Source organism: Mastacembelus armatus, chromosome 10 (genome assembly GCF_900324485.2).
Source record: "Mastacembelus armatus chromosome 10, fMasArm1.2, whole genome shotgun sequence".
In the NCBI taxonomy this organism is placed as follows: Eukaryota; Metazoa; Chordata; class Actinopteri; order Synbranchiformes; family Mastacembelidae; genus Mastacembelus; species Mastacembelus armatus.
This window is the reverse complement of record NC_046642.1, coordinates 10514705-10536661: the sequence shown is the minus strand read 5'-3', so window position 1 is coordinate 10536661 and position 21957 is coordinate 10514705. Positions and strand designations below refer to the sequence as shown.

Genomic DNA, 21957 nt, shown 5'->3' with positions numbered 1-21957 from the left:
AGCAGCATGTCTGCTGTCCCGAAGCAATTTTACCTCTTAATCTAACGCACCTACCTGAATGATTTTAAAATTCTGTCGAGCTGTTAAGTTCATTACTTTAAAAAAAGCCGGGCTTTACAAGCCCATACTGTACCTTACTGTCCTCACCTTTGCTTCCTACAGTCATGACTTTCAGCATTAATGTTTCACTGCTAATTCTAAATAATTGAGTTTAAAACCAGGACTTAACTGTTACTAAGCGTATTGACGCTTATCCATGCATGGTGTTAGCATTTCCTTTTATTAATGTTGCCGTATTGGAATTGGTACCCGTCCACGTCGATGCCTGATTATAACAAATGGATGATGCCTATGCTGGCCTTGATTGGCTTGTGCCCTTTTCATGGCTGATTTGTTAATTGAAAAAGCTTGTGCTTTCTCTGGAAGGTAAATGGTTAAGTCCACTGACCAGTCAGACAGATTGAACTGGATCAGATTGTGTTTTATTGATCAGCAAGAGAAGAAATTGTCTTGTCATCTTCATGGCCATGGCATACATCAGAAAGGAAATGGAAAACCCATAGTGTTCAGAGATAAATAATGGACCAAAAAAAACAAAAACAATATGCACATGCACACGCGCACACACAGTCAGACAAAATATACAAGTATTAGGTTCTCTATGGTTTAAAAAACCTTGTATTCCCTTCTCATACAATTAGAACAAACCAAATGAACAGCAGTGGGAGGGGAGGGGAGTGCCTGCTTTAAATATGGTTCTCAAAAATATACCTGCATACTAATGTTTCCAGACTCCCCGCCTTATTAAAGCCTGTGTGTGGGAAACACTGCACTTGTAGTCAGATTTAGAGTTCAAACTGCCCCCGAAACTATGATTTCATAACCGTATCCCAAACAGCTTTACAGAAATTCAGACTGAAATACCACCCAGGATGATTTACTGAAGATTATGGAACATTTTGTCATCCTTAGGAAAAAGTGGTAGCACACAAAGCTCATTTAGATGCAAACAATCACACTGACGATGACTGCATCAATAGTCAGTACGTGGCAATTTAGGTTAATCTTAGTTTTTAGATTCCTAAATGCCAGAAACAACACGCAAGAAGATAATGCTCGCACCAATGTTAAGCCTTTCTCATCTCTCATCACATATGTTTGTCTGTGCTAATTGAAAAAAAAAAAAAAAAAGCCTGTGGATATCAGAAAGGTTCACCAAATCATGTAATTCCCATTTACACCTGTTACTAACATCTGATCTGTGTATAGTTAATGACATCTGATCTTCAGGCCTTTGCTTTCACATCTCATGTTAATATGTTCTCATTATCTCCATTCTGCTTGCATGGTGACACAATCTCAATATGCAAATTAGAAAGTTAGGACTGTCAACGAACATGACATTAAACAAACGACAGTAATGCTATGGACAGGTGTCATTTGTTTTAAATCACTTTCTGAGAGGGAAGATTGGTTCCATACTGCTACTCCTTGTGGCTTTTTCTCAGGCAGCATGTGCTAAGCAGCAAGAGGTGGAGTTAGTCATCTTTCAACTTCCTTGTTGAGTTAATGTGTAGACTTTGTTTTGGAGAAAGTCTACTCGCTACTACTTCATTGTTTTAAAAAGTGAACAATCTTTAAACCCAAAGATAAGTACACCAACGGATGGATTTAGACAAAATTTCAAATTGGATTTTATGTAGGCCTAGTTTATGTCTTTTCTAGTTTATGCCTTATGCAATCTATTGTAGGAGGCAGTGTGGCGCTCAGACAAACTGTGCTTTTATATAATTGAGGCTATGCCATATTGTGGCTGAGGCTGGCCTGAAAAGACATAATAAATACAATCCCCAGAAAACCTGAAATAAATGTATACCACAGTAGATGCCAGATAAGAACATTAGAGAGATGCATTACACAAGGGAAGGTTTTAACAATTTAGGAGTCTTTCTGACACACACGTGTGAACATGCGCACACACACACAAACACAATGGCCCTGCATTAGGCTGTGTTATATTGCATTACGGCTTTGTGTCCGAGTGTGTGTTTGAGTTTGTGTGGTTCAGTCCATTTGTTAGCAGCGGTGTTGGAGATGCAGGCAGGTCACGGAGAGAAGGAGTCACACAAATTTTCAGAGGTGAGCTTTTGTTTGAGCAGCAGTGATAATTTCAGAGCACTTGAACTGTTCCTTTACCTAGTTTTAAACCAGCCACAGGCGGCTTCAGAAACACAGCACCTTTGATTAAATAGTGCAAGCTAAAACGCATTGAATAACTGTAAAAACAAAAAATTTGCTATGTTCTGTTCCATTAAAATTGAGATTTTTCTCACTTATGCAAAAAGGGACTGTGGGGCAGACTTGCCAGGAATATACAAATAGACTGGTTGTTTTCAAACAAGTCATATTTAAGTGATGTTTTATTTAAGAACCAAATCAAGAGGCTGTGAAACTGTCCAAGAAAGGGCACCAATACAGACTAAACAGCTACATAAATAACAAGGCGAGAATTATAAATACAAAATAATGTCTTGATTAATTGATCTCTTCTATGATTTGTCCAAAAACAGTGAAATATCTCCAAAGTAATGTTTTCAAATTGTTCATATATAAAAACCAGCAGCGAATCCTTACATTTGGGAAGCTAGAAACACTGGATATTTTTGAAGCTTGCACATAACTTTCTGTTAATCAACTTATCTATTAAGCCACTAACCATTTCACCTCTTAAACACTTCTACTGTACAAAGGAAACTGACACAACTATCACTAGCACCTCACACACAAAAAACGCAAATGAACTGCAGGTTAATGACAGATAATTACATATTATCAGTCACTGTCACAGACAACTGAGAATTCTGACAAGTCGTGGTTGTTACTGTGATGAATGTGTTAAAAATAGGTGTAGAGGGAAAAAGCTTGCAGAGAAAATAATCCCAGTGTTAAAAGGAAAGTAAAGACCAAAGCTGTGTTCATCTGGAAGAGGAGTTCATTTAAGGCAGAGTGATTTCTTTTTGATCCGTCTTGGATCAAAGACGGAGAAAGCTAACGGAGAGGGACAGGTATGAAAGTTTTAACGAATAAATCAAGCACCTATGGCCCAAGGTTACTGATTATATGGGGAATAAAGAACCATTCATCATCTCATTTCTGGATTTTTTATGCTGTTTTACTTCTGTCCATTTTATTTCATGCATTCTAACTACTTACAACATGAAAAAAAAAAAAGAGGACATGAAAAATTTTGAGTTTCTCTCAGCAAGAAATCAGGATTCTGTATGAAATGTATTTGATTTTCATAATCAAAATAATTTTTTTAAGTCTCTCACATTAACCCAAAAATAAATAACATTTGTAATGTCACCCATGTGCCACAAACACCGGATTGTCTGCAGTTTCCAATTTTGTATCAATTGCACCACAGTTCTCATCTGTTGCAGCAGTCTGAGTGCGGTGCCTGCAGCTAAAATTAGTGATGCAATGACATGTGGTGCATGTAATTCATTTGGAACTTGTCTTTTTTTTAAAAAGCTCAATTTTAGATTGTGGTGCTAGTGCCCTTGCTGACAATGTTGTCTTGTCTTAATGTCAAACGGTGGGCGTCTGAATGTAATGTTTACGTTTCTGCTGAAAAGCAAATATGTAGGACAGTGTCTAACATAGAGCTCATGTTTTCTGGTATATACGGGTCTTCCACTTGACCAGATATTTTCTGAGATCAGATTTTTCTAGTTGCCTGCAGTTGTTCGTTAACTCATGTTGAAATATCTTTTTAAACCAGTTACCTCATCATGGCAAGAAAAGTGTAAAAAGAAAAACATAAATTTCATATACCAAACTTAGTATATGTAAACTAAAGCACTAGCACAATTAAATATAACAACACGACTGTTTTTTTTCAGAGATATAACCTGCACAACAATAAAAATTTCAAAATTTGGACCAAAATGAGTATCTATTTAGATCCAAATGCCAATTTATTACCAACTACCATGGCAACAATGAGTGAAAAGCAAACAGTGCTACTCTATCCCAGCTGATGAAAAAAAAAAAAAAAAACTAAAACATACGCAAGGCAGTTTCCGAGTCATGTTCACAAACTGCCACCCTCTCTACAGAGCATGACAAGATGACAGGGTACTTGATGTGAAGGTGACTCGCAGGACTGTGTGTCTGACCTGATGCATTGAATTCCAATAGACCTCTCAGGTAAGCAGGGATCATGTCAGACACTCTGCTTGAATAAGCTTTGATAATTACCCCATAGCCTTTTCTGGAGTGTGCTCATTGTCTCCTAATAATGAGAAACAAAGGTAAACACAGTGAAAACAGAACAACTGCTGACAGACAGACAGACAGCCAATGGTTGCATGTTTTTTTTTTAGTTCACTGACTTTACTCAGCAACAGCATGGTTCCCTGTTTATCTTCCTGCACTAATAATGAAATGGAGAGTGACAAGTAACAATATATACAGAGAGAGATAAAGTGTTGGCATGCTAAAGGTAACAAAGTTTGTCAGTTGGATTTTAGCCTTCAGTGACGTGCCTTAGCCTGCCACCAGGAGGCCACATGTACTTCACATCTTAGTGGATTTAAAATGACTTGTTTCGTCCGTCACCACAAGCACACACACAAAGAACTCCAGGGATTCTGCTCCAGAGGACTACAGTAAGTGCTAAGTTCAACCTAGTGAGAGTTATTGCGACCTATCTAATAGTGCCTTCTGGTGGACTGTTGTGTGTATGCGAATGTGAATGGGTGTGTGTGGGTGTAAGTGTGCAAGGGTGTCCGGCCCGTAAATTGCTTGTCTGTGGATGCTTCCTGTGCATACCTCATTCTGAGCGAGACGCAGTGAGGGAGAGACAAGAGAAAGAGAGAGAGTGTAAATGCTTTGAGCCGGAAAAACCCTCACTCACATTTAATGGGATTATTTATCCACATACTGTCATGAGACGATGTGTATGCGTGCTGGGCTGTGTGTGGAAATGTGTGTTTTGCTGAGAGATGAGGTATATCATAGCATCTCCTGGCACATAATATTGCAGGCAGATGGGTGTGTTTTTTTTTTTTTTTTTTTTTTGTGCAGATAAATTGAATGCATTCCTCCTATGCTGGTAGAGAACCATGTTAAACCGGTAAAACAAGCTGTTTATGTTTCATTCAGACACTGACCGGGTCACTTCGTCCACTGGTGATGTGACACAGGGTTTGTCAAATATATTTTTATAAATATTGTCCTTTGTCATGGCTGAGTGGAGAAATGATTCCAGCATGGTGTGAGAGGTTTTTATTCACAGCTTTAGGGGTGTCAGTCTGTAAATCCTGCAATGAAACCTGCCTCACCCTGCCTTAAGGAGCTGCCAACCCACCTAAAAGCTTTCATCCTGTGAAGGTTTCGCTGGCTTTTCAGTGTCCCGTGGTCTAATTGCGATTGCAGAAGGCTATTCTGTCCTGCCAAGAATAACATGCTGGGAGAAACTGTGAATCATTTTAAATTTGAGTTTCTGCTTCTCATTAAAATGGTCAAATTTGAATTGAAAGAAAGAAAGAAAAGGAGTTTGTGGTTAGTTGCCGCTTCGGTTAGAAAATTTGAATACTCGTCATTAAACCTGCATATTTGTCTAACCCTAATTGGAGGTGGGTGAAGTAGCTGGACTCAAGCTCACACTGCTGCAAATATACTGTTTATGCAAAAACACAGTGTGCTGTCTCTGTAGCCCACAGCGTGAAGTCTGACTGTCTTAATTATTAGCTGCTGTGTTTAAAATCAATCCGCCAGCAGTTTCATTATTCGCACCATATTTACGCAAAACACCTTCATTCTGGGTGTCATGTGTGTGTGTGCTGTTCCCCCATTTCATTTCCTTTTCCTCTTATGACTACCTCTCCTTCTTTCTCTCTCATCCCCACTGCTGTCCTCCCTTTTCATCTCATCTTCTCTACTCTCTAGTCCATCCCCCACCTCCTCCTCCTCCACCTCCTCCTCCTCCTCCTCCTCTTCTCCTGCAGCGCTGTCTCTCAAAGTCTCGTTTACTCCCTCCTCCGCTGTTCATTCTCTCTTTGGAAACCATCTTCCTCCAGGGCAAAAACTCTACAGTTCACTTTGTCTCCCTGTCCGCCTCCATCTATGTTCCCCTCGTTCCATCTTTCTTCTTTATCCTCTGTCTTTCAGTCTTTTCATTTCTTTTTTTTTATCTTCTGTCTCTCACTGACAATGGGTTTCAGGACCCACCTATTGAGAATTCCCATTTGCACTGCTTGCCTCTCAGTGGCTTTCTCTCATCACTGTTGGAGTTTTGTCCTGGCTTTGCTGTTCAGAAGACATAGAGGAGAGATGTAGAGGGAAAGAGAGAAAAGAGCAAAGGAGCCCTCCCACCACACAGAAGTGGTAGCAGGAAAAAGATTTAATGTGTCTTTATCTTTTAATGTTTATCTTTGATTTTATTTCTTTCATTCCTTCCAACACACCAGAACTGATCTGAAATAAACCGAGTCTACATGTAAAAGGCAGAGCTGTGTGATGTAAATATTACCACTGACAGCGATAGAACATTTCCTCAGTAGGAACATTTGAAACTTAGATATACAGTCAATTTGACAATGTACTATTACCCCAATTCCAAAACAGAGACAACTTCTGATGTATCAAACCTAGTGAGACAAGAGAGACGAGCACTCCCGGGCTTTTTTAAGTTGGCACAAAAACCTCAACAGTCACCTTAAATGTAACGTCAGGAGCATTGACTGTACTTTGAATACTCAAAGTGGATGAGACAGTCCCAAACTGGACTATCTTAATATTACTTGAAGTCAGAAACAAAACGCACACAGACACACTGATGAGCTAAAACATTACACCCCTACCATCTTGACATGGAGCCACCACCAGTCAGACTTGTTCAATCACTCCCAACAACACCGTGTCTCCGTTTCATGGTGTGTCCCTCCTCAGCTCATTGTCCAGCTGACCAGGAGCACACCACAAACCCCGCTGTTTAAGAGATGGTTCTGACCCAGCCATCTGGTCACAACAATTTGGCCTTTGTTAAAGTTGCTCAGGTCCTTACACCTGCCCATTTCCCCTGCATGCAACACATTAACTACAAGACCTGACTGGTCACTCATGGTCTAATATATCCCAGATCTTGACATGCACCGATTACGAGATAATCAACATTATCTGCTTCATCTGCGAGTGGTCGTAATGTTTTGGAGCTCATCTGTGCACTATAAAAGCTGAAAACCTGTCCCAGCACAAAAATGACCTGAAGGTGAAGCTGACCTGAAGGTCCAAGCACTTACACTTGCATCCCTGGAATAAGTGGTGAGGCTCTCATAGAAAACACACATGCGACAAACTCTACCATAAATGCACTTTCCTCCCATTGTAAATCATATACTATTGTTGCTGTTTTTGTCATGCTGGTACATGCTGCAGATAAGCACAGCAAAAAATTGAAGAATTTTGTGTGATGAATAGAACCTAAGATATGAGATCCCTCCCTGTGAATATAAGGATTCTGACTCACAGTATAGAAGATTTTTATTTACCTGTTTGAAATTCATCCATTTTAATAGATTTTCTTTGCAGCTCACACAAATCTTGGTCTTTTTTCCAGATTCTGTATCTTAAAAATTCAAGGTAAGCAAGAGAAAGACAGATATATAGACATACCAGAAATGGTGGCAAAAAACACAAACTGTAAATAGAAAAAGAAGAATAGTGAACAGGAAGAGAAGGTGTTGAAGGACGAGGTATGTTAGAAAAAAACTAAAACTAAAACCTTTTAAATAAGCTACAAATGCTATGGTACTTAACACCTTCCAACAGCCTGAAGAAGTCAGCCATTATATAAACAAATTCAGAGATAATTGACCTCAACACTATTCTGAGTGAGAGGGGAGAGAGACAGAATTAGAGATTGTACCGTGGTGTGAACTGCCATAGAGAGTAAGTGGGAGGTAGCGTTGTCACAGTGCATAATGATGTTGCCATCATTATCAGTGGGTAGAAGAACAAAGAACAGAGAGTTGGAGTGTTTCTGTATGTGTGTTGATGACAGAGAGAAAGTCAGTGCATGTTCACAGGTCAAAAGAGCAGGAAAGTGTGTGTAAGAGAGAGTGAGGGTGACTGTGAGAAAAAGATGTAGAAAACTTTGTGTGTGTTTCTGGGTGTGAGGATGTGAGGGGGAACAGCTGCTGATCGAGGCTGGTAGTGCACAAACCACCTGGGCACAGACCTGCCTTACGAAGATGACAATCCCATAATGTTGTTGACTGCGTTAAACACATTTGTTGTGACATTTATCAGCAGCACGGTGACATTCTTCCCTTCTATGTGCACAACAACGAAAATGCACTGCACATTCCTGCAGTCATACTTTAGAGGATTTCAGAGCTTAGCTTTTAATGGCAAAAAAAACCCCCACAATGTCCGTGTGGATTACAATTTACAACCACAATAGCAAATGAAAAAAAAGCAGTTTTGTCACATCAAATGGAAACATGGGATAAAAATGATCAGAACATTAATACATCACTGCCACTTAAGAGCTACTTTACCGCCATGTTAAAGCAGTGCACTTACATCTCTCTAAATACATTTGTTCTGTTTCTGAGTGACTGACGCAGCAGAAGATTAATGCTCAACTTACAGTACCAAAGGAGAGCTGTAAGGCTTATTGTGCATGAATTTTCTGGTATTCTGGATCCACTAAGTGACTCAAGTTTAAACAGCATAAATGTTCAGCTTGCTTCAAATGCAGTATATCATGGAGTTTTGCAGAGGAAGTGAATCATTACGTTCCCCATAGTTAGCACAGTGATAAGGTTGGCATTATTTTATGTTTTTCTTCTCAACAAATCCTGGAAAAAGCCCAAACCACCAAGCATTCATTCCACTCACTTACATTCAGGTTGCAGGTGCTGAAGTTTAAAAAAGACTGAAAAAGTCCATTCAGACGCCGAAGCACTAGATGTCATCATAAACTGCACAAGCAACAATGATTAAAATGATTAAAAACAAATAAATGAGCCACACCGTTTTACTGGGTGGCATGTTTTTATTAGTATGAACATGGAGACTATTTTTTGAATCAGTGCTACATACAGCACACCATCCTGCTGCTGAAAACAGTCCCTAACAACCTCTGCTTATTTCTCTTTCATTAATATTTACTAAAAACTTAAGAGCCCAGAAAAAATATATATATAAGTATAATATAACAATAATATAATAACTACATATATATATGTATATATATATAATATAGTTATTATATTATTATTATTATATTATACTGTGATAATTTTTAAGACAGATTTAAAGCTGAAATCCAGAGATGAGGGTAGGAAGGTCAATTAGTGTAAAAAAGAGATTTTCACATTGTTTGTTGTTGTTGACTTTAATGTGCTGAATTCAAAACACACCAGTCTTGTCCTTTAAATTGTTTGCCCACTGCAACTAATTGAGGAGGAGGCCAAATAGAAATTAGCAGCAAAACAAAGTCAACCCCTGGTGCGTGTGAGTGTTATAGCTGTGTGTGTCAAAGTGACACTAGATTTTAAAAAAAAAAAAAAAAAAAAAAAAAAGCCTTTTCCTCCCTTCAGATCTTTGCCGATTATCCCTGCTCTGTCGCTCCCCTCATCTCTCGCCTTCTATGCCCCTCCCTTTCATGCTAAATGGAAGCTGTGTGTTGCTGCGTTAGAAAGCAAGTCACATCCCTCTCACTCTTCTTTGTAACCCCTCTTAGTCTCTCCCTCTCTTTTCCATTTCCCACCTCTACCTTTCTCTCTGTCTATCCTTGACACCCTCTCTCTGTCTTTTTCTCTCCCGCGCTGCTCACTCCAGCCTTCGTTCTGCCCATGCCGACACCCTCGACTGATTCTGCCGGAGTCACGGCCTTCAGAGCCTGACAAGAATTCAGTGCCTGCTCCTGCACGCGTGTGTGTGTGTGTGTGTGTGTGTGTGTGTGTGTGTGTGTGTGTGTGTGTGTGTGTATCTGTGTCTTCAAGCAAAGATGAAATATGAGCTGTTAAATATGAATGCTGGGTTATGTTCCAGTGCAATGTAGTTACGTCACTCGTGCATTGAGGAGTAGTAAAAATGTGCAGGCACGCACACGCACACACACACACACACACAGAATTTAGTGTGTGTGACAAGTAACTGCAGAGCTTCTGTGGTATTATTCTGCATCACATTTGCTATCCATTTGTCTGTGATACTTGCAACACACACACAAACACACTCAGACAGAGAGGCAGGCCCTGGATTCAGGCTTCACTGACTTTAAACCTTGCTCAGGCTGACAGTAATTTCTGCCTCCAAATTACATTCCAATGGCTTCATAAATCTGCTGCCTCCTCCTCCGCCTCTTTCCCTTTCCCCCGTCTTCCTGCCTCTGCTTCTCTATCTTTCCCTTCTTCTCTTCCATCCCTCCTCTCTTCCTCTCCCTTTTACTCCAGCCTCACTTCATTTTTCCTGTGTAAACCTCTACCCTCCCACTCCGCTTCTGTTTCACCATCTCTCTTTCTCCTTCCCCACTATCACTTGTTTTCTCGTTTCCCCGCACTCCTTCTCTCTGGCGCTGGCTCAGTAAATGAGAAATAGGGAGGCAGAGATGGTTGAGGTTACGTGTGCAGGGTAGTTAAACAGTCACACCCACACACATAAATTCATACGGATACATACACACACCTATACAAACACGTTTAAGCGCACACACACTCACAGATGTGCTCGCATCCATAAAGAAACGTGTAAATACACATATACATGAGCAGGCATCCATATTCAGACATCATAAACAGCACATTACACTTTGATTGAAAGACAAGCAGTTGTGCTGCCATATATTTGCCGTGCCTCTAAACTGACTTCTGCAAACACACAGACATTTACATGCATACACATGTGCACACTTAGCTGTTTTAATGAGAGTGTTCATTTTACAGATAGTGCCTCTAGGTGAAATAATTGCCAATGTTGGGCCCTGATGGCTGGTCCAAGTGTTCTCAGGCCAGTTGTCTTTATGGGCCATGGTGGGCCATGAACACACCCCTCATCTCCCTCACCACCACTTTAACTGCTGCTCTGCTGCAGTCGACACACACACGCGATGAAGACATGGGCATAATATGCATAAGCACACAATGTAGACACCAACTTACGCATTAATACTAAACTCACACACACACAACCGCCGAGGCTGAGGCCAACAGAGAACAATAGGGCCGCCTGACAATGGGGCTCAGAGGAATTCTCTCCTCCGTATTAATATTCAACAGAGTGGATGTAGAGAGAGTGTGTGTGTCAGCAGGGACACGTGCTCATCAACCTCCCTAACACTGGGGTTAGGCAGCCACATGATTACAAAGTACTCAGACTTTGGTCCCCAGCCCCATAACTATTAATCCCTAGCTCCTACTCCCTCACTTCCTATCTCCTAGCTCCCCACAGTGCACAGAACGAGCACACTGCCAAGTATCACAGCTGTCACTTTTCTTTGCTTTCCATTTTCTGAATTATTCTGAACAGGCTGATGGAGCAAAGGGTGGATGGAAATGGAAATTCAACATTGTCAATTTCCTGCCACCATCCACTAGAGTGTTTCAAATTAGCGATAATGCAGATAGAAGGTCATATGGAGGAGACATTTGAAAACAAGTGATTTAAATTTTTCTAGTAATTTTTGATAAAAATGGTAAAAAAGGCTCAAACTCAAACTGTTGGTTCTTCAACAAGAGGCTTCTCACTCCTTCTTCACACATCACTTCCTCGTCAGAGCAAAGCTGTATGAAGTAAACACACCTGTAGTACTGGACTCTCCTCTGCATATCTTCCCTCCATCTGTAACAAGGTGACCGCTAACAACACACACATAAGTGCTCTGACCACGGTTCTCTACATATGCTATCTCCATCTATAAATGTGTTAGAGCATAAATCACTTACACGGCATATTTGCACATCTGCAGCATTTTCTCTAACAGATGTGTTGGATAAAGTCCTGAGCCCAGGTGCACATGCATTATTTTTTGTATATGTTTGTAATAATATGCTCAGTGTATTATCACTAACCTGGCCTCCTGGTCCCCCCAGTAAGCAAGTAAAAACCACAAATATCTCATTGCTATTGTTCAAAGGACAGAGAAAAACAAAACCGCGATAGCATTTGGGCAGCACAGAACCCACAGTGAAAGTCACATGCTGTAGCGTGCCTGTGGGCTGCACAGTCGTCATTGACTTGCTCACAAGAGCAGAGTGATTTCTGTCCCCCCTAGGAATGAGACTCTCTGTGCTCTCTGCTATACTGAAGAAAAAATACAGGCCGCAACACAAAAGCTGCACAGTGAGGGGTCAGCGAGACATGTTTTTGACCTCAACACCTGCCCAAAGTGTGGGAACGGCTATCTTTATTACTGCTACTGTTCACTAAGACATTATGACATTTATTTTAAAAAAGTATGCCATAGTAGAAGAAGCATAAAAACATGCTGAATTATTTTCTAGGAAAAAAGTGTCTGATGAGTTTTACCAATTCAAGGGAAAACGCTGAGATATTTTACTTTTATTACTGAATAAGAATTTTCTCTTTTTCTCTATCCCCTTACAGTTTCACATTACCATAGATCATTTACCGGCATTTCTAAATTACATTTTAACGCTCTAATGTTACCAGAGAACAGTTACTCATTTGACAGTGGTTTTCCTCTGTAAGACCTGCCTTAAGAGTGTTTTGAGATGCACCATTAATAAAGCAAATTACAAATGGGGGAAAGAAGGAAATGAACTGCAACCTGAATGCCTGTGATTTAATTCTGGACAAATACAAAAACAAAGAAAAAAACCAGACAAATGCACTGTACAATGACACTTATTAAGGCAGCTAATTATTATTCATCTATTCATTTAAATTGATCTAATTAACCAAGTTTAGTCTAAAAAATGTTAGAGAAAAATGGAGAATGCTCCAAAAAATGAATAGATATTCACATTTTAGAAGCTGGAATCAATGAATTAATGATTATTTGTTGGTTCGAGCTCTAATCTACTGTCACTGACTTAAACTTACTGTTCCCAATTACATTTCAGTTTCGTCTAAAATATCGTATGTTGGAGATTTGATTACTTTTTGTACCATTTTCTAACCTTCCACAAACCCTGGCAAAACATCTTTTTCAGCTACTCCCCTCTCCTAAATGACTCGTGTCTAGCTTTCAGCTCCTATAGTTACTCCCTGCTCTGACACATGCTCCCTAATGCTCCATATTTCCTCCATCTCCATCTTCCCATCATCCTCCCCTTAGCTAGGCTTGCTTCTGAAAATCCATCATGAAAAGTTTTAAGGACAGTCTCGACATTATACAGATAAAGCTTCACATATTGATGTCTAATGGGGAATGGCAGTGAGCTGTGGAAATGCTGCCGATGTTCAATATTCACATCTTGTCCAATGCAGGCAGACATTTTGCCTGTGGTAGGCAAAGATTAGTGCAGAGTGGAAGAGTGGTTTTTGACCAGACATTGCAACCAATTAAGGTGACATGTTTTAAAGTGACAGTCACTGTTATTAAAGGTGAAATCTGCTGTTAATTCCTGACTGATGACATCCAATTAAATGTCTTCTTTGGAATTATTGCTTGACTTCCAAACAGACTTGGCCTCCAAAATACTAACACGAGAGGATTTCATTAATTTAAGGTATTATACATCAATGAATGAATTACAAATTAATGGCCTGATAATGGGCATGGCAGTTTCTAATGTTCACAGCACCCAACATAAAGCTCTTCATATACACATCTGCACTGTCCTTGAATAGACCATTAACTCATTTCTCCTTAAATGCCAATCGCAAAGTTGATGTGTTTTGCAAACAACGTCTGTTTAGCATTCTGTCCAACATCAAGCTGTTTTCATTACAAGTTAGTTGCACTCTGCACATATAAATTAGTTTACTATGCCACAAATTGGATATCAGTCTGGAACTGTTTTTATAAAAAGGACAATTTATCTGTATAGCACACTGCCCACACCAACCACCTAACAAACCAACTAAACTGCACTCCCAGTTAAAAATCTTCCTTTTTATCTGTGGGATCAGATAAAACACCAGACCTGAAACAAAAACACACTCTCCTACCCTGAGTTTAGGATGTATGGTGCCTGAATTACAGCCTTTTTTTTTTTTTTTAAAAACCCTCTAAGGATTTACACAAGCACAGACATAAGCCTGTTGACCAAGTTCTACTCAGCGACAGCATGTGTCCTTTGAAAATGAAAATGAGGACGGCTTTATTTGTCTCTATTTGTGTTTAAGCAAACTGCATGATAATTTCCCAGTTGGCTATGTAGTCTACTTACTCTGGGATGAAGTGAACAGGCGAATGTGAGCAGCGGAGCAGTTAATGGCCTTGATGAATCTGTCTCTGTACACTCAGTATGTCTGATGAAAACCTTATATTTCTAGATAACACTGTTCATTTTGTTTGGAGGGGGGGGGGTTGATTCTGCACACAAGATACAGGCACTTAGCGCTTTGTGGTTAATGAACACCTCTATGCTTTATGTGAAGAAAAAAAAAATACATCGGGTTGCCTTAATGGGAGGTTTGTGTCCATTGGGAGCTTAGTGTTGCGCATATGCAGTGTTGACCTTCAGGAAGTATTTTCATGAGGTACTTAATTTTAAAAGGTATAACCGTTCTTATGGGGATAATTATTTTGCCCATCCTTTTTAGTATTCCATATTGTGCCAATATTGAAACCGAATATTACATCTTGGCACCATTTAAGGGAAGCTGGTGTAAAAAAGTTGAAGACAGGAAAGCAGTTCTTTTATGCAGCCTCGTTAGAGCATGTTCATTTCTATTTATTTTAGCAATAATCACATGTGAGCTGTTGTGCCAATATTTGTGTTATCTGCAGTAAAATATCCAAGTTAAAGTTGTAAGGTAATCAGTGTGACAGATCTGTGAGATTACTAAACTTTTCAGGCAGCATTATTTTTAACATTTAGGTACACAGAAGACTGTCTTGTCACAGTTCGGTTAAACGAGTTAAGTGACTTTACTAACTCTGAAATTCTACAGACAACAACCCTTTGGAGATATATAAAGAGATTATCAGTCTATAGGATGCCTTTTGTGAACTGAAGTTGTCAAACCCTCTGTGTGTATGTGTGTGTGTGTGTGTGTTTTCAGGTGGTCACAATATGGCTTATGGTATAAAAATGCATCTATGCATCTTGTGTAATTTTATTTTGCTAATTGTTTGCAGTTCACTGTAGCTACGGATCAGTGTTATGAAACAATTACCTGTGTACCACGCTGCATGATGCATTTGGTCTGATGCAGAGACACGTGGGTGTGATGAGCCAGAGATGAAGAAGCACTGCAGTAAGGGATGCTACATCTGACAGCTTAACTGATTTTTCTGCATCCCCATCACGCAGCTCAGTATCTGTTTCAAGTCTATTTGTGTCGCCATATTTGTGGTTAGCTTATTTGTATTTTAAATAGTATGACACCAAAAGTCGTAGACAGCGCTTGGACTCCACTAAAATAGTTCTACTACACCTTTTATGAGAAGGTATAAAACGGTAATCATGAAATCATCAGCAAAAACTAAGTCTGCTCCCTGAGTGCCGGCAGTTCAATATAATCAAGAATATTTAGTGATGCAAATAAAAAAGTCCATTGCTTTTAGTGAACAACATAAATTTGAACAAAATTGTATTGTATTATTTACTAAATCACTGACTTTTAATCCTTTCCAAATCCCAAGTGAAAATTCTAACACTATTCTTGTCTTTTCAGGTTTGTGCTCACAAACATTGTCCTGGTGAAGCAAACAGCACTGAGGTCTACCTGCTGCTCGAGCTCTGCTAACCTGTGGGAGACCAGTCGGCCCATGTGACTGGCCATCACAGCGTTGCGTAGTGTGGACTACATACAGTGCACATTGTCATCTGGCTTTGCAGCATCTCAAGATGATCTGTGTGAACTGACAAGGCAGTGATCAAACATTTAGCAGAGGAGCATCAGGACGAAACCGAGAGGGAAGGACGAAGAAGCTCGCCTGGAGACTTCTGTTTCTGAACAGTCTGTTCTTTATACCAGATCAACCTGTCCACCACGGCCTGCAAACGTGCTCATTACCATCACTGAACTGTGAAATTCATGTTAATACAACTAGTAATAACATCAAGTTTTCATAAGGATTCTTTGTTGGATTTTACTGAAGTGTGAAAATATCACTAATTTAACTTGATAATTAACACCACTCCCTGACTACCCAAGACAAGTGTAGCACGGAACACTACTATTTTTGCATGACTCTCTGCTTGCATGAGCATCCAGGATTTCTTTTGACTTCGAAGGAGGACCTTTAAGCGTTCAACCATCTTCTGACTGTCTGCCCAACTGTAGCATTTGGGTGTGGAAGGGTGATTTCTGAATTAGCCCCCTGGATGCTTGTTGAAGATGACTTGCATTGGCAGGCCTAAAAACCCCTAACCCAAAGAGAGAGAGAGAGAAAGAGAGAGTGCACGCTTGGCAATAGGACACACACAACACACAAATGTGGCTGCCAAGGCGGCTTTGAGCCATGCTGGTGTTGCTTCTTGTGGAGCCCTGGAGTACAGGCTATCATCATCCCTATCATCATTCACCCAAGCTGAGAAAGATTCAACGGCCCCAAGGAATGAGGCTACACTTCTGAACGATTCAAGGAGGACTGAAAAACCGCGTTAACACACAGAGATCCACAGTGACATCCTCAATCACACATATAGACACACTAATACTGTTCTCTACAAATACCTGATACAAGAAAACAAAGCTGCAGCGGACTTGAACGGCACTGAGACTGAGCAGGTTAGCAAGCCCTCGGCAATCACACCTTGGGTCGATCAGACCTTTCACACAAACATACACTTTCTTCCCGCATTCATGGCAGTGAACAGCACGCTGACATCTTGCTTTTAGCAACATGATAGGAAAAAAAACAAACACACAGTGGCTCAGTGCTCCAACAAAGCCTTTTATTTCAGAACATGATTGAAATGTTTGGGGGGTGGGAGGGGGACACCACAAAGGGAGAGAAAGGAGAATGTGGAGGCGAGAAAGCTGAGGCCAAGAGGGAGTGAGAAAGAGAAGAGAGTGGAGGAAGAGATGGAGAGCCTGCTGCATCTAAATGAAAAAGAGAAACTAAGTCGCAATGGTGGAGAGGTGAGAGAAGGACTGGGCAGGAGGGCTGAACCAGAGCTGATTGATCCAATCTCAGTGTGTAGGAATCAACGAACGAGTGGAGAGGAAGCGATAAAAGAGGATTAGAAAGAAACACAGGCAGAGGAAGGAAAGGAGGAGAATGACTGTGTGAACACTTCTGTAAACAAACCTGAGAGCGGACATAATGAAAGATTGTGAAGAAGATGAGGTGATTGTGGACAGATGGGAGAGGTGGATGTGAAAGATAAAGATGCAGAGAGAGTGACAGCTGAAGATTGTGAGAGAACAAGTCAGGGAAGGGAGAAGACAGAAAATCTAAGGACAATTAAGCGGATGTGTCAATAGGAAACCTTGGCATGTAGGCAAAAACACACAAACAGGTTTGCACCAAGCGGATATTTATGAAAGGGATAGTGTGGCACCAAAGCATATGCTAGTTGATATTCATAAAGCATTCCCAATATGGTCTCAGCTCCTACCTTGACACTTCCTTTTGTGTGCATGTGTTCCTCTCCCTGACTTTTTCTGTCTCACAGATACCAGTGATGCTTGGAAACAGTGAGATTTAAGCTAAAAATGCCCCATTTACAACAGAGGAAATGTATATCTCTCTGCCGTGCTGGTTTGCATGGCGCACAATTTTTTTTCCACCCTTGCAAATCAAACAGCGCCTGTATCGAGCTGAAACATGAGCTGGTTGTTTTTAATACAATCTCTTTCACATACACACAAATGCACAAGCGTGCACAGGTACACAAATGTAGCTATTTTTACACTTATCGTTCAGAAAAAAAACAAAAAAAAAAAAACACCACCAAACAATATTTGGAATCATTCTTTTTGCAGCAAACTCAGCTGATACTGACTTTAGTCTTCACTGCCAGGAACTCATTTCCCCTCTCCTCCTCTGACTGAATGTCCAACTCTCCATCTGTCTCCTCCTACTCTCTCTCCCCTCCTCCCCCACTCTCCTCTATTGTTGCCATCTCTTGTTTGCTTTGCATGGATTTTGACTGCAGCTAAGGGGCAATTTTGCATCTAGCATTGTGTTCACACACACACACACACACGCGCGCGCGCACACGCGCGCGCGCACACGCGCGCACACACACACACACACACACACACACACACAAAAAGGGAAATGGGGAAAAAAAAACTTGCTTTAGAGGATTTGTTTATCAAATGTGCTGTCAAATCATGTCAGGCATTTCACGTCAGGGCACATTTTCCAGCCCCAGGCTACTCAAAAGAAAGGATTTAAATAAGAATCTGCCACAATGTAATTTCCACAACTTCCACCACTGTATATTATTCATGTTCTATAAATAGTGCGAGTACGCAAAGATCGTTTCATCTGAATTGTAAATTTATGTTATTAATGTTGGTGTCAGGCATTCGCTAGGAGACAAGTCATGAAACATTGACAGAGGAACATATTAATGTTGTAGAAAAATGCTTCTCTGTAAAACATGTCTCTAAAACATTCTGGGGATTTCAGGGGATTTCTGTGAATAATTTCTAAAAAAATTCACAAACAATAACAACCAAGAGAAATCATGCATTATACACACCAGCTTGTACTGAGACTCAGTTGTGCTAAGATGTTTATTTTTTTCTGTGTGAATTTGTGTGTGTTTTGGTCACGACCTCAAAAAGATTGAATATTTCTGAACGTACAGTCTGGAACCAATGAAAGTCCTGCTCTTCTTTCAATTCCTCTTTATTATTTCATTTGAAGGTCAGATATAGTGCAGTCACAGCAAGTCAAGTATTACTGTTGTCTTCAAAGAGATCAACAGCGCTGTGGGCAATTAATCTGATTTCTTTCTCCCAGAGCTCTCCTCCATTTTAGTTTCATGTCACTCACTCCATTTCAGTTAATTTCCCCAGAAAAATTCTTCTTCACTTATTTTCCCTTACCACAACTGTCACTGTCCAATTTTCTTCATCTCTGTGGTCCCTTACCCAATTCTTGTAATATCTCTCGCCCACTAACTGCACCCCTCATCGCACTCTCTGCGTAGAAATGTCCATTTGTCTACTGCTTGTTCACTCTGACCCATATAATATCAAGCCCAAAGTCTTCTCCACTTTTGAGATAAAGACCTTCATTTTTTAAGAGCAGATAGATGATACAGCACTTTAGTCAAGCAGTTTTAAAGAAAAAGCAAACTGTGCTTTGCACTTCACTCTGCACCCCTCACACCCCCAACAACCTCTTTCTACTTTCTCTTTTGAAAGCAGTGAGTCTCTTTGTGTTTGACTTTAGAATTGGTGACTTTTAGTTTTAGTTTTTATGGAATTGTTTTAATACAGTTTCCCATTTATTCTCTTTCAGGCACGAGCCGTGCACCAACATGGCAGCTGAGAGTCTTGCTGAGCTCCGCGATTGGCTCTTTCTGCTCCTCCTGTGCCTCACCTTACTGGCTGAGGTGCTGGAACTGGCGGCAGCGGCGATTGCCATGGAGACTGGCGAGGGAGATGAGGGCATTGTTTGTCCCTCAGTGTGCCGCTGTGACGAAGGTTTTGTCTACTGCAACGACCGTGGCCTCAGCATAATTCCTCCGCTACCTTTAACAGCTGCCATTCTCTACTTACAGAGCAACCGGCTGAGTAATGCTGGGCTGCCTCCCTCACTGGAACGTAGCACTTCCATACGAGTGATTTACCTGTATGCCAATCAGTTGGATGAATTTCCTATACACCTCCCGCCTTCGTTACGGGAGCTCCATTTGCAGGATAATAATATACGAACGTTACCGAGATCGGCCCTGGCAAAGTTACCATTATTAGAACGTTTACACCTGGATGATAACTCTATATCTACAGTTAGCATCCAGGAGAGAGCTTTTTCTGGGACTCCACGGCTTCGATTGCTGTTTCTGTCTAGGAACCACTTGTCTAGCATTCCTGCCGGATTGCCAGCATCCCTGGAAGAGTTGCGACTGGATGACAACAGAATCAGCACCATCCCCACACACGCCTTTCGGGGACTCTCCTCCCTTCGGCGCTTGGTCCTGGATGGGAACCTGTTGGCCAACACACGCATTGCAGATGACACTTTCTCCCGTCTCTCCAACCTGACTGAGTTATCACTGGTAAGGAATGCCTTACAGTCACCACCAGTCAACCTGCCTTCGGCTCACCTTGTGCGACTCCATTTGCAAGACAACGGAATGACCCACATACCAAGGGGGGCACTGGATGGGATGCGGCATCTACAGAGGCTGGACCTGTCGGGGAACAATCTGACCACTCTCCCACGAGGACTTATGAAAGACACAGAAAGCCTGGAGATGCTACTGCTGCGAGGAAACCCCTGGTATTGTGGCTGCAACCTTCGCTGGCTCCACGCCTGGCTGCATGGTCGAGGGGCAGCAGTCACAGTTAGAGGCCTGACCTGTCAGGGGCCTGAGCCTGTAAGGGGCCAGACCCTAAGAGACCTAACCTCCCTGATGGAGCAGTGTGAAGGCCCACCTTCTGGACCCAGTACTGGAGTCGGTGTGAACCCAGTAGAAAAAGAAGGAGGAGGTGAGGATGGTGTTGGAGGGGGGCAAGCAGTGGCTTCAGTCCCTCATAGTAGCACCACCACTACCTCTTTGCTGGTCCCCACGCAAGGTTCTCTCTTCACCCTGCGAGCCAAGAGGCCAGGCCTTGTTATGCCTCTTCCTCCAGGTGAAGGGGGACAGGTACCTGGAGAGGCCCTGGAACTGAGTGTAAAACCTCTCTCTTCGGACAGTGTACTGGTGAGTTGGTTGTGCCCACAGCCAGCACCTTCTTTCCGCCTGTCATGGCTGAGGTTAGGTAGCAGTGCAGCTCTTGGTTCAATAACAGAGACTCTGGTTCCTGGAGAGAGAAGACAGTATCTCCTTACCCAGCTCACCCCACGTTCCCATTACCTCATTTGTTTGCTGCCACTACGACAGGAGTCCCCCTTTGGGGGTTCCAGCATGGGTTCATCTCGAGTTGGCAGCACGGACATGGACAGTAAAGACTCGACCCCAGCCTGTGCTCAGATAGAGACTGGAGAGGCTCTGGTCAGCTCAGCAGGGGAGGGGTCAGATAAAGACGGACAGGACTCAGAGCTAACAGCATTGCCATTGGCTGGTATCATAGGGGGTGCAACAGCATTGGTAAGCCTGCTGTTAATCTTTGGCATATTCTGCTGGTATGGACAGAGAGCAGGTTACATGTCTGGGGACTCAGGCTCATACAACAGGGGCCGGAGTGGAAAACATTATGATGACTATGTAGAGTCAGGCACCAAGAAAGACACTTCCATCTTAGAGATCAGGGCCCCTCCTGCAGGGTTTCAGATGACAGCTATGGCCCATCAGCCCCTGCAGCCTAAGCTGGAGGATGTCACATACATCCACACTATTTTCCCCTCCTCTTCCTCTTCCTCCCAAGCTAATGGGACCTACCGGAGCAGCCACGGAGCTGGCAGCCTCAACGGCACCATCCTCAGCCAAACCAGCCACCATCAAGTCACTTATGGTACCAACCGTGGCTACAGAGAGGGTGGCATCCCTGACATAGATTACGCCTACACGTGATGATGCAGGGACTGCCTCTGGTCTGGTCTGGTCACATTTTGTCCTTGGTTTCCAAAGTACCCTCTGTGCCTCTGCTGGTTCAATTCTTATTGGTTTGCTAAGTAGAAAAGACTGATTTCAGCTATGTTGATTGGATATTGCTATTGAGTGACAGAAGTAA

The 21957-nt window shown here is 41.7% G+C and overlaps 2 protein-coding genes across 4 annotated transcripts in view; one reads left to right on the top strand and one right to left on the bottom strand.

Annotated features, from left to right (window-relative positions):
- Positions 1-21957, bottom strand: part of macrod1 (mono-ADP ribosylhydrolase 1) — a 101712-nt gene that overhangs the window by 58456 nt on the left and 21299 nt on the right. The gene's annotated exons all lie outside the window — the stretch shown is intronic.
- Positions 16101-21797, top strand: flrt1b (fibronectin leucine rich transmembrane protein 1b). The gene is made up of 2 exons (XM_026329693.1): positions 16101-16884; positions 19580-21797. Exon 2 carries the CDS (start codon positions 19599-19601, stop codon positions 21795-21797), a length of 2199 nt encoding a protein of 732 aa, XP_026185478.1. The 5' UTR covers positions 16101-16884; positions 19580-19598.

What these genes read in the sequence shown, in the direction of transcription:
- flrt1b (XM_026329693.1), top strand. Translation starts at nt 19,599, where the DNA reads ATGGCAGCTGAGAGTCTTGCTGAGCTCCGCGATTGGCTCTTTCTGCTC.